This window comes from Cordyceps fumosorosea (assembly GCF_001636725.1).
Source record: "Cordyceps fumosorosea ARSEF 2679 chromosome Unknown scaffold_4, whole genome shotgun sequence".
NCBI classification, from domain to species: Eukaryota; Fungi; Ascomycota; class Sordariomycetes; order Hypocreales; family Cordycipitaceae; genus Cordyceps; species Cordyceps fumosorosea.
Window position 1 is genome coordinate 1,553,704 of NW_017387304.1, and position 12,622 is coordinate 1,566,325.

The window sequence follows — 12,622 nt, forward strand, 5'->3', positions numbered from 1 at the left end:
ATCAATTATTATCTTGACGTTTATTCGACATTTACTTTTGCTTCATTCCGATGAATGGGCGCATTGTCTTCTGTCTATAGGGTAGCCACGGAGCGGAGAAATGTTTTAGCCCTTGGTGCCCCGCCTCCACACAAGTGCGCATCTATCTATCTATCTGGTGGGACATGCCACAAGTCCTCCAGTTGAGCGAACCAAGATACCCTTACCATAGCTGCCTCGCCTCGCCACGAGCGACATAATCCTCCAGCATGGTTCTTCAAGATCTCGGCCGCCGTATCAACTCGGCGGTCACCAACCTGACCCGCGAGCAGAACCTCGATGAAAAGGTACAATTCTCAGGCCTCTTGCAACCGCCGCCCACCCCCCGCCAGAAAATCGCCACGCTGGCCAGCGCAAGTCGCGCGCAATCATGAAGACGCCGCTGACCAGGACGTATAGGCTTTTGATGCCATGATCAAGGAAATCTGCGCCGCCCTCCTCGAAGCCGATGTTAACGTTCGACTGGTCGGCCAACTACGAAAGTCGATTAAAAGCACAGTCAACTTCAAGGACATTCCCCCTGCCGTGAACAAGAAGCGATTGATTCAAAAGGCTGTCTTTGATGAACTGGTGAAGCTCGTCGACCCCCATGCGGAGCCATTCAAGCCCAAGAAGGGCAAGCCGAACGTCATCATGTTTGTCGGCCTCCAGGGTGCTGGTAAGACGACAACGTGTACAAAGCTCGCCCGACACTACCAGACACGAGGCTTCCGAGCTTGCCTTGTTTGCGCCGATACCTTCCGAGCCGGCGCTTTCGATCAGCTGAAGCAAAATGCCACCAAGGCCAAGATTCCATACTACGGTTCACTCACGGAGACGGACCCCGCCGCCGTCGCACGTGCCGGTGTCGAACAATTCAAGAAGGAAAAATTTGACATCATTATTGTTGATACATCCGGAAGACACAGGCAAGAGTCGGCGCTATTCCAAGAAATGGTTGACATCCAGGAGGCCATCAAACCGGATGAGACCATCATGGTGCTGGATGCCTCTATTGGTCAGCAGGCCGAATCGCAAGCCAAGGCTTTCAAGGAGGCTGCGGACTTTGGTGCCATTATCATTACCAAGACTGATGGCCACGCACACGGTGGTGGCGCCATCTCTGCTGTCGCTGCCACGCATACCCCGATCGTTTTCATTGGTACTGGTGAACACATGCTGGACCTCGAACGCTTCGCGCCGCAACAATTCATCCAGAAGCTTCTGGGCATGGGCGACATCGCTGGCTTGGTGGAACACGTGCAAAGCTTAAACCTGAACCAACAGGATACCATCAAGAATATTCAGGAAGGCATCTTCACAATTCGCAATCTGCGCGACCAGCTTTCGAACATCATGAAGATGGGTCCGCTATCCAAGATGGCTGGCATGATTCCTGGTATGAGCAACATGATGCAGGGCATGGATGATGAAGAGGGAGGCATGAAGCTGAAGCGCATGATCTACATCTGCGACTCAATGACGGAAAAGGAACTGGACTCAGACGGCAAGATGCTCATTGATGAGCCCACGCGCATGACCAGAATCGCTCGTGGATCTGGCACGTCGGTACGGGAGATTGAGGATCTACTGACGCAACAGCGCATGATGGCGGGCATGGTCAAGAAGATGGGTGGAAACATGAAGAACATGCAACGCGCCCAACAAGCCATGAGCGGCGGCAACAAGGCCCAGCAGATGGCGGCCATGCAGAAGCGTCTCGCCAGCATGGGTGGTGCTGGCGGTGCAGGTGGCATGCCCGACATGGGTTCGTTGATGAAGATGCTTGGCGGCGGTGGCGGCGGTGGCATGCCTGGTATGCCTGGCGGCATGGACATGCAGGCCATGATGCAGCAGATGGGCATGGGCGGCGGCGGAATGCCGGGCATGCCGGGAATGCCTGGTGGCGGCGGCCGCGGAAGACGATGAGCTGCTGTGTGACGACTTGTGATACATATAGAATGGAGGGAGGGATTTGCAAATGCAACACGACGGGGTGCATTGGGACAGGCGTTGGTTTGGCTTAGTATCATGTCCTAGTAGACTTTTTTTCTCGTCCCTGAATAACACGTCACGCGGCTACCATGGCCATGTAGTTCTGCACAGGAAAACTTATTGATTTCTATTCAGGAGCGCAGCTATTGTCGGCTCTCTGTTACTACGCAGCCCACGGCTAACTAATGCAGAGGCTTGGGCGGCTCAGCACTGAGCGCCAGTTCCATGTCCGGGTCCGACTTGGCCATCGCGGTGCGATACGCCTCCCTCTTGCTGATGCGCCCCAAGTACTTGAGGATATTCGGATGCTCGCCCAGGCTATACGGCGAAAAGTAGCGCATCGTGGTGAGCGAGAAGACGACCATGATGTCCGCCGCCGACAGCTCCGGGCCGACCAGGTACCCGCCCGCCCTCCCCAGCTGCTTCCCCAGCGCATCCAGCGCGCGACCCAGCCTCTCCTTGGAGACCTCTCGTATCCTGCTGCCCTCCGGGAGGTCGCGGGCGTACATGGCGCGGGCGACGGCCGGCTGGAAGGTGCCGTTGCTCCAGTGCCACCAGTACAAAAAGTCGGCGTAGGCGGGGTCGTCCGGCTCGACGAAGAGGCGGTGATCGCGGCCGTGGCGCCGCGCGAGGTACTCGACGCAGGCGCCGGACTCGGCGAGGGTCAGGTCGGCATCGCCGTGGATGCGGATGACGGGGGCGGCGCCGCCGGGGTGCAGCGCCTTGTACTCGGGGGGCGCGAGGAGGGGCGCGCGCTTGTAGGTGCGCAGCTCGTAGGGGAGGCCGAGCTCCTCGAGGAGCCAGGGGATGCGCTCCGACTGGGAGACTTGCAGGTGGTGGACGGTGATGTTGGCCATGATGGGTGTTGGTTCGTGTGCTGTTGGGGGTGAGTTGCTACGACGGCGCGGTGGGAGGGAAATTTAATAAATGCCGCCCTTCCACGCCGTTTCGAGAGGGGCCATCGTTGGGTCATTGATGATTTGGAATATCGATCGAATCGGCTTGTTTCCTTGTATGATTAAGATGATGCGATTAGCGCGAGGCTGCAGGGGGGGTGAGGGCGAGATGGTAGGAAGAGTCCATGATGTAATGGATGCCTTTACTACCACCCTGAACGCTAGTTGGACAGCGGCCAATGGCTAATGGTGCTATGACCAGATTTGAAAAGCCGGAGCCGACAGCGTGGTGACTGGTGAAGAAGTTAGGTCAACGACGGGCGGTTGGTTACTATCGGCGGGCGTCTGCCAACTCGACGATTCTGCCGTCATGATGAAGGTTGCCGACAACTGAAATTCGGGAACAACATGAGTATATTTCCATAGTAAGTGTATAGCATGAAAGAAGAATCCTTTCCACGTGCAATGCTTGATTTCACATGTCAAATGTGTTTTTGCTTTTTGTGAGGGATGTAATGGCAGATGGCGAACTCCTCTGCAGGCCACGAAGTCTCGAGTGGATTATGAACGCATACCGCGGCTCAGTCACCATATTTAAACGTATAGGACGCCCCAATAAGGTTAAATAGGGATGGATTACATTATCAAACAATGTGAGTGGCCCCCTCAGGGACCCAGGGGCCGACGCAAAACTCAGACGCCACCTGATTTTTCGCCTCATATTATTGCCCGCCGGCATAATCATCCCGCCGGCCCCCGAGGCATCAGCGTCGGGCACGGTCCGTGGGCCCCTTCTTGCCATAAACTATCCGTGAAGCGACTTTTCCTCGTCGCATCTGTTGGGGCGAATAGCTTGTTGGAATCAAAATTCCATCTCCGAGATTTTAAGGAGATACCCCAGCTTTGCGATCCAAGGCAATGGCGTCGCAACAAACAGCACCTGCCAACACCAGGCCGAGAACCCGCGTCGCCGTCGTTGGTACCGGACTGGCTGGGCTCACTACGGCATACCTCCTCCAAAACGACGCCCAGTCTAGGTTCGACGTTGCGCTCTTCGAACAGGTTGGTGCTCTTGGGAATGCCCCCTAGGCAAACACTCCTGTCCAGGAGTCCTCGCTCGCTTACACTCATGAAACAGGCAGAAACGCTTTCCCTCGATGCGGCATCCGTGACCTTGCGCAATGCCTCGACGGGCATCACCGAGCGCGTCAACATACCCCCGCGGAGCGTCACCCGCGGTTACTACCCGAACCTGACCCGCATGTACGACTTTCTACGAATACCGCTCCGCACCGTGCGATACACCTTCCTGTACGCCGAGACCCCGTCGTCGAGCAAGTCCTCGAAGCCCGGACCGCCCCCACCGCAAAGCAGCGACCCGATGGCCGGCACGTACTTTGCTTACGAGAACCTCTACAAGCCCGTGCTGTCGGCGCGCCTCAGCTGCAGCGGGCTGCAGCAGCTTTGGCAGGCGCTCTTCCTGGCCGTCTGCCACCTCTGGTTCCTCGCCGCGTGCTTCCTCGTCGCGCCTCGCGCCGCCGCCGCCGCCGCCGCCGCCACCGAGAAGACGAGCACGAGCACGAGCACGAGCACGAGCAGCGAGTCGCTGCAGGCGTACCTGCGCCGGACCCGCGTCCCGCGGCGGTTCGTGGACCGCCACCTGCTGCCGGTGCTCGGCGCCATCTGCACCTGCTCGCACAAGGAGCTGCTGGCGTTTCCGGCCAGCGACGTGGTCGACTTCATGACGAGGTCCTCGCTGCAGACGACGTACATGACGGACGGCGTGCACGACCTGCAGTCCAAGCTGGCGCGGGGCGTCACGGACGTTCGCCTGCGGGCGCGGGTGAGCAAGGTGGAAAGGGTGGCCGGCGGGGTGCTGGTGCGGTGGGAGCGGCTGCAGGGCGACGGGTCGGTGGCGGAGGAGGTGTTTGACCGCGTGGTGCTCGCCGTGACGCCCAACGCGGCGGCCAGGATGTTCGGCCCGGCCGGCCGCGCGCTCTCGTCGATCCCCACGGCCGCCATCGAGGCCACGGTCATCGACCCGTCCTACAAGCGGGTGTCCGTCGAGGAGCGGGGACAAGCACCTTCGGGGCGGCTGCTCTCGCACAACGGCCATCCTCAGCTCATGGTCTTCCGGACGCACTTCTACGACGGCGACGCGCAGACGGAGGCGTGGAACTACCTGCCGACGGGGGCGATTTGCAGGACGAGCCCGTACGCGTACGCCTCGGATGAGGGGGCGGTGCTGCACAAGGCGCGCTTCACGCGGACGCTGCGGACAACGGAGAGCAGGAGCGTCGTCGAGCGGGTTGTGGGCAAGGCCAGGTCTACCGAGACAGAGGCCTGGGTCAGCGGCAAGGACAACGTGTGGGTCACGGGCTCGTGGTGCTGGGACGGCATGGTGCTGCTGGAGGGCTGCGTGGTGTCGGCGATGAGGGTGGCGGACGAGTTTGGCGTGGAGGTTCCGTGGAGGGACGAGTAAGAAGAGAAGGGGACGGCAGTGGGATGGATGACCCGGCAGGCCCGAGGATTGGCGTGGGCGTTGGGATGCCGTGGAGGATACCCTGGGGAAGCTCTTGTTGGGAGCATCAAGATGGATTGTTTGCATTGTCTGGATGCCTACTTTAGAGGAGCGATGACATACGGCTGAAGATAATTGGTGGGAAGATATCCCAGGAAACTGTGCAGAGCCAGTAGATGCGCATTAATGAAACAAACTAGATGACATACTGCCGAATTGTCTGAGAGAAGCTGAGTGGTGAAACCAATAAGAGGGTGGCGTAAAGGTAGTACTGGAAGAGAAGGGTGGACTTGCAGGAAGAGAATGGTGATGGACGAGGAATAAAAGCTGAAGAGAGCGAGCGGGAGGCCGAAAAGGGCAAAAAATGACCCAAGACCTTGGACTTTGAATGTAGGGGTGGGCTAACTTGCTGCCGTGGTTTCTCAGCAGCTGACTATGTACATACATACATATGTACATAGACCGGGTCGTCAGGCAGCGTACAAGACTCAGACTTGCATTCTATGTATGTGGTCTTTTTTTCGTTGTTCAGAGAGAGGCTGTCTCGGACTGTGTCTTTCCTTGCACGAGCTCGTTTGTGTGCCCCCGTGATATCCTTTGATGCCGGTTCTTTTGATTAGAGACTAACGTTAGTTTCGGCAGATGGCAGGCATACATACAGTACATGCATAGCAGCTTCCATACATACGTAGCAGCCTCCATACATACATAGCAGCTTCCATACATACGTAACAGCCTCCATACATACATGGCAGCCTCCATACATACATAGCAGCCTCCCCACCAACCCCCCTCCACCGGCCTTTTGTACGGCGATGTGCTCCGCGGACTTGGCTTGAATCAGTTGGTTGTTTTGTTAGTTGGCTGTTGAGCACAAATACCTCGATCCACAATGGCGTCCTCCAGTCTATGCACATACATACTTATTAGTTGGTACTACCACAGAATAAGGACAACGAGTTTGAGGTGGTAATTATCGCCATCAGCACCTGCAGATCAAGGAAAATTGTCTCTCAAGACACACAAGCTGAAGCGGGCCTGGTCTCCGGCGCCGGGGCGGCCAAGACATTCAAGTCCACCTTTTTCCCTCAGGCCCCCCCTCGGAGCCCGGGTATGCTTCCCTTCCAACTTGCCTTCTCCTAATAACTAGTCAATCAAGTCCGTCAGTCTGACCTGCCAATTGCCCCGAAATTTCCGAGAACCGTGGCGGGGGAGGGGATCATCTAGATGACTATACTTTCTCTCTCTTTGTCGCCCCCATTATCTTCTTTTTTTCTTCCTCTTTTTTCTCTTGCAACCACTTTCCTTCCCTTCCTTCGTCAACCTCGTCTGCCTACCTATATTAGCAGAGCGGGAGGATGACCATGCCGGCAGACGAGACGACACCGCTACTCCCGGGCGGCTCCGGAGCGGCACAATCACCTCGTCCTCCCGCTGCAACTGCAACTGCAACTGCAACTGCATCTGAAAATGGCAGCGCCAAGCTGTCAGACCAACAGCTCCAGATTCCCTCGAGCTCATGGCTCGACACCATCTTCCACGTTGAGAATCGCATCCTCCTCGCCGGCTTCTTGATCTCCCTGTCATTTAGCTTTACCCAAGTACCGTATGTCTTCCCTGTCCTAGCCTGTAATTTTTTTCTATTTTTTCTATTTTTTCTATTTATTCTATTGTTATTTTCCCTGACCCGCGCTCACGGTCTTTTCTTCCTCGCCCCCAAATAGCCTACTATACGTCTTTCGGCTCATGACATGCGACGCCTACTACGATCACCACCCTCCGTATACCGGCGACGGCGACCGATGCGCCATCAACCAGATCGCTGCAGGAACTGCGACGCAATTCAGCATTCTCGGAATAACCACTACATTATGTGGTAATTCAATTTTGTTACCTTTTCTTCATGGCATTGTGCCTTGAAATGCCTCTCCCCTGACATTCTCTTCCAGGAACCGTGAACCTCTTCGTCGCCGGATGGGCCGTCAAGAAATGGGGAGCCAAAACCGCAATCCTCTTCCAGACCTTTATCCCGGCCGTCCGAGTTCTCGCGCAAATTCTCGGCGTAATGGCGGGAAAAACACTGGGCATGAACATAATTCAGAGCACCCAGCTGATTACCATATTCGGTGGTCCAGTCGGCTACATGCAAGTTATCCCAGTCGATTTCATTGCACTGACTGTACACTGACTGACTGACTGACTCCTCACCAGCCTCGTTATCAACATCATTGCTGGCGAGGTTGTAACCCCAGTCCGTCGTACTGCCGTTTTTGGCATGTTGCAAGGATGCTTCATGTTTGGTCAGTCTCTAGGCAACTTCAGTACGTCTCTTACCTACCACCAATACCACTCATTAGACAATGCAAATGGCTGACCATGTCCTAGCCGGCGGCTTTTTGGGAGATACCTTTGGCATTCGCGCGCCGTTTGATGTTGCCTGTGGCTTCTTCCTTCTATCATGCGTCTACGTGCTCGTGTCTCTGCCCTACATCCCGCCGCCCGTGAGCACCAGCAAGTCGAGCAAGCGCTCCTCTGGCTTCCTTGCGCCATTGCGCATCTTGGTACCGCAGAACCTGCGACTCGCCAGCGGGAAGATGACAAAACATTATGGAGTTATTTTCCTCTGTGCCGGTATTTTCTTGGGAGTGGTATGTTGAAACTTGTCTGAAGACCACACTCCTTGGACTCCAACGCTGACATTTCCGTGCAGCTGGCTACCGATTACGCCCCTCTGTTGATCCAGATGTATGCCACGGCTGCCTTCAATTTTAATCAGGCAAGCAACGGCCTGCTCATGTCCGAGTTTGCCCTCATGAGGGGCATGTTCCTTTTATTCATCTTCCCCCGCATTATCATGCTGGGAAGACGATTACTAGCTTCGAAGCGCACATGCAACAAGCCGCGGGCTGCGAGCGAAGAGGGATACGGCACAGACGGAACACTGACGCCGGATTCATTGCCGACGGACCCGAGAGAATTTGACTCGAGCATGGGAACGATTCCGAGCGACGAACCTGTAAAGCCGGCGCGATCAAAGGAGGATGAAGACCTGGACCCTCAGTTTGACCTGACCTTTTTGCGCTGGAGTCTCATTGTTGATGGCGGCTTTACAACAGTGGCAGCGTTCGCCACAAAACCCTGGCACATATATCTCGGTATGTCGCCGCGCGCAGGCTGAGCTGCAGATAAGCATCCGCCATGTTTCTTTTTGCTAATTCTCGTCATTACAGCTGCATTTTTGCTCCCATTTGGATCGGGATCTGCACCGGCCGCCAAGGGAGTCATCACCTCCATGTGCCCTGACTCCCAGCGGGCGGATGCTCTAAATGCCGTCACCTTGGTCGAGAACATTGCACGCCTGTCCACGCAGGGCCTGTTTGGATTCGTGTTTGCGGCGCTCGCCAACGTTGGAAAGGCATATGCGACATTCTTTTGTAATGCGGTGAGCATCGATGACGCCATTCATACAAGCGAGTCACCTGCGCTAACTAACAGGATGCTAGGCAATTGCAGTCGTAGCCATGAGCGTATTACTGCTTTCTCACTTCCCACCTGAGGGCAGCATTATTGTCGACTCTATATGTGAGGGAGATGAGCAAGCTGAAGAGGAATAAACCGGAACATGCCGAGTCCGTGGTCTGAGCTGGCCCAACGGTGGCAGGTGGCAATGCTGCTTGTTTCGTATTCGCTGTTTTGGGTTCATTTTTTGATCATCATTATATGTCTGGATAGGTTCGTGAGGGGGTGTCGTCTTTCTTGCTCCCCAGAACTGCATTTATATATCTTACGGATGGTTGGGCTGTGTTTTACAGCAGGTGGCGACAGTGACAGCGGCCCACAGGGATAAACCGTACTGTACTACTGTGGTTCCAAACACGGCACATACAGTGTACGTATCGCCACCAATTTTTTTCCAAAAGAAATATTCAATAGATAACATATCTAAATACTACCTACCTGTACATTTATTTACCGGCTCACGCGAGTCTCTAGGAACCTGCCACCAAGGACCATGCAATCACCGAGGTAGGCTGCGGTTGGAGAAAAGCGGGACCGGAGATTGGGGACGGAGTTGTTCAACTTGTAGACAGGTGCCGGAAGCAGACATCTCCTCTTTACTTGCATCTCACTGCACAATCGTCAGATGTCCGACGAGCCCTTGTCTACTATTGAATCGACACCATCCAATTTATGTATTTATATACTATTTTTACTTGTCATTGACGCCACCAAGGGCGTGATAGACATCGACCTGACCATTCTGCGTTGAAGTGGAGTGAGCCCCTCGGCGCTCCTTCCCCAGATTCGGCCCGCCTTCCCTTGGTCCTTTGTTCTTAGAGCTCGTAGTATAGAGCCAGCTTCTCCCCCCCCCTCCATCAATCAACCTCATCACAACACCACCAACTCTTGCCACTCCCTCCAATGGCACCAGACGAGTCAACATCATCCAAGAAGGAGCCCGTCATCATCGTCGGCGCTGGCCTGGCCGGCCTGGTCGCCGCCTTTGAGCTGGCCGAGCACAACGTGCCCACCATCATCCTCGACCAGGAGAACCGCGCCAACCTGGGCGGCCAGGCCTTCTGGTCGCTCGGCGGCGTCTTCATGGTCGACTCATCGCGTCAGCGCCGCCTCGGCATCAAAGACTCGCGCGAGCTCGCCATGCGCGACTGGTTTGACTCGGCGCAGTTCGATCGCGAGGTCGAGGATCACTGGCCGCGCCGCTGGGCCAAGGCTTTCGTCGACTTCGCCACCGACGAGATGGAGGAGTATGTCGGTGCCCGCGGCATGGGTTTCGTCTTCAACGTCGGCTGGGCGGAGCGCGGCGCCGGCCGCGCCGACGGCCACGGAAACTCGGTCCCGCGCTTCCACCTCACCTGGGGCACCGGGCCGGAGGTCGTCCGCGTGTTCCAGGAGCCTGTCCTGGCGGCGGAGAAGAAGGGAACCATCACGTTCAAGTTCCGGCACCGGGTCGACGAGGTCATCACCGACGACGCCGGCCGCGCGGTCGGTGTCCGCGGCAGCATCCTCGAGGAGGACGACTCGGCCCGCGGCGTCAAGTCCTCCCGCAAGATCGTCGACAACTTTGAGATCCGCGGCTCCTCGGTGCTCGTGTCCTCGGGTGGCATCGGCGGCAACGTCGAGGCGGTCAAGAAGGCATGGCCGGTTGACCGCCTCGGGCCCAAGGTCCCGGAGCACTTTGTCGTCGGCGTGCCCGCGCACGTCGACGGCCGCATGATCGACATCGCCGAGACGGCCGGCGCCAACGTCATCAACCGCGACCGCATGTGGCACTACACCGAGGGCCTGCAGAACTGGAACCCCATCTGGCCCGGCCACGGCATCCGCGTCCTGCCCGCGCCGTCCTCCCTCTGGCTGGACGCCGCTGGCAACCGCCTGCCTCCATTCCTCTTCCCCGGCACCGACACGCGCGCCACCCTCAAGCACATCTGCGCCACCGGCTACGACTACACCTGGTTCATCCTCGACCAGACCATCATCGCCCGCGAGTTCGCCCTCTCCGGCTCCGAGCAGAACCCTGACATCACCAACAAGAGCATCTGGCAGATGCTCACCCAACGCATTTTCAGCAGCAAGGGCACCATGCCCGTGCAGAACTTCCAGAAGCACGGCAAGGACTTTGTCGTCCGTGACACGCTCGAGGAGCTCGTCGAGGGCATGAACGTACTCGCGCGGGAGCGCTCCGGCCCCGTCCTCGACCTCGAGGCCGTCCGGGCGGTCGTCGAGGCGCGCGACGGCCAGTTCGACAACCCGTACAGCAAGGACGCGCAGGCGATGCTTATCCACAACGGGCGCAGCTACTGGCCGGACAAGCGCAGCCGCATCGCGCCGCCGCACCGCCTGCTCGACCCGGCGCACGGCCCGCTCATCGCCGTCCGCATGAACCTGCTGACGCGCAAGTCGCTGGGTGGCATCGAGACGAACCTCGACAGCAACGTCATGCGCGCGGACGGCACGCCGTTCCCGGGGCTCTACGCGGCCGGAGAGGCGGCGGGCTTCGGCGGCGGCGGCGTCCACGGCTACAACTCCCTCGAAGGCACCTTTGTCGGCGGCTGCATCTTCTCAGGGCGCGCGGCCGGCAAGGCCATGGCGGCCGAGTACGAGAAGGCGTAAAGCGGGAGATGATGCAATTCAGCTTTCAAAGGGGGTGAATCGAGTGTTGAGGTGAAATTTTCCTTGTTTTTATTTGGCGCACAAACATAAATATATATATATATATGAATGACAGAGAATGACAGAATTGCAAAATCTACTCTCCACGTGGACATTTCTACTGCATGTGTTTTCTTTTTCTTCGTTCATGGTTTCAGCGCATACATCATTACAGGCAGCAGTGGATTTGGGCCCGTCTCCGGCAGGCCTCGTTGTCGCTCGTGCCTAACCACCCTCAGCCCGGCCTGCACAAACAGACGCAGCCATGTCTCATCTTGCCTATGTAGTGTTGCTCTCCGCGTCAGTCCCCCGTTCAAAGCCCGCGTGCCAAGAACCGGCGAGGAAGGGGGGGGTACGGGCAAACATACCTCGTGACGGTGCTGTCCACCGAGTCGAACTCGTCCCGCCCGCTGGTGCTCACGTTCTCCTTGACGACGATGACGGCCTTGTCGTCGCCCCGCACCAGCGCATCGCGGCACCGCTCCAGGTACCCCACGACCTGCTCGTCGGTCAGGTGCACCAGAACCCACTGCATCCAGACGAGGTCGTACCGCGTGCCGTCCCCCGCCGCCGGCGACCAGTCCTCCAGGCCCACCGGGAAGACGCGCCGCACGCGCGGCCGCCGCCGCAGCACCTCGACGAACTTGGCCACCGGCTCCACGACGTCAATCTGCAGCGCCACGCGGGACAGCAGGCCCTCCGTAACCCTCCCGATGCTGCGCCGGGGGGGGGGACCGAGGCGGGAGAGAAAGGTCCGCGAGCCTTGCAGGTCGACGCGGGAGATGGGGCTGAAGACGGCGGGGATGCCGCCGAGCATGCCGTCAAGGTCGGCCGTCGCGGCCTCCCAGTACCGGCGGCCGTCGGTCTTTCGGATGAGGCTGTCGGGCCTGACGCCGTCCGACGTGGACATTGTTCGGGTGGGTTTGCTGTATGTCCGTGTCCGGAAGTTGCGTGCGGCAAAGCTGGAGCTGAGTCCGTGGATGCCGAAGGAGCGGTTTGGAAGGTGTCGGTCGTCTGTTGA

At 57.7% G+C, this 12,622-nt stretch overlaps 6 protein-coding genes across 6 annotated transcripts; 4 read left to right on the forward strand and 2 right to left on the reverse strand.

Annotated features, from left to right (window-relative positions):
• Positions 1-248: 248 nt before the first annotated feature.
• Positions 249-1,947, forward strand: ISF_02688 (signal recognition particle 54 kDa protein; the record flags this gene model as incomplete). The annotated part of the gene is made up of 2 exons (XM_018846294.1): positions 249-326; positions 439-1,947. The coding sequence occupies 2 exons, from the start codon at positions 249-251 to the stop codon at positions 1,945-1,947; spliced, it is 1,587 nt and encodes a 528-aa protein (XP_018707001.1).
• Positions 1,948-2,195: 248 nt separating this feature from the next.
• On the reverse strand, positions 2,196-2,870 carry ISF_02689 (Glutathione S-transferase, protein; the record flags this gene model as incomplete). The annotated part of the gene is made up of 1 exon (XM_018846295.1): positions 2,196-2,870. The coding sequence occupies one exon, from the start codon at positions 2,868-2,870 to the stop codon at positions 2,196-2,198; it is 675 nt and encodes a 224-aa protein (XP_018707002.1).
• Positions 2,871-3,827: 957 nt separating this feature from the next.
• On the forward strand, positions 3,828-5,391 carry ISF_02690 (Monooxygenase; the record flags this gene model as incomplete). Its single annotated transcript, XM_018846296.1, has 2 exons — positions 3,828-3,971; positions 4,048-5,391. The coding sequence occupies 2 exons, from the start codon at positions 3,828-3,830 to the stop codon at positions 5,389-5,391; spliced, it is 1,488 nt and encodes a 495-aa protein (XP_018707003.1).
• Positions 5,392-6,794: 1,403 nt separating this feature from the next.
• ISF_02691 (Major facilitator superfamily transporter) lies at positions 6,795-9,044 on the forward strand (the record flags this gene model as incomplete). Its single annotated transcript, XM_018846297.1, has 6 exons — positions 6,795-7,036; positions 7,642-7,751; positions 7,816-8,078; positions 8,141-8,585; positions 8,661-8,872; positions 8,934-9,044. The coding sequence occupies 6 exons, from the start codon at positions 6,795-6,797 to the stop codon at positions 9,042-9,044; spliced, it is 1,383 nt and encodes a 460-aa protein (XP_018707004.1).
• An 808-nt stretch (positions 9,045-9,852) lies between these two features.
• Positions 9,853-11,562, forward strand: ISF_02692 (hypothetical protein; the record flags this gene model as incomplete). Its single annotated transcript, XM_018846298.1, has 1 exon — positions 9,853-11,562. The coding sequence occupies one exon, from the start codon at positions 9,853-9,855 to the stop codon at positions 11,560-11,562; it is 1,710 nt and encodes a 569-aa protein (XP_018707005.1).
• A 274-nt stretch (positions 11,563-11,836) lies between these two features.
• On the reverse strand, positions 11,837-12,511 carry ISF_02693 (hypothetical protein; the record flags this gene model as incomplete). Its single annotated transcript, XM_018846299.1, has 2 exons — positions 11,837-11,846; positions 11,970-12,511. The coding sequence occupies 2 exons, from the start codon at positions 12,509-12,511 to the stop codon at positions 11,837-11,839; spliced, it is 552 nt and encodes a 183-aa protein (XP_018707006.1).
• Between the last annotated feature and the right edge of the window lie 111 nt (positions 12,512-12,622).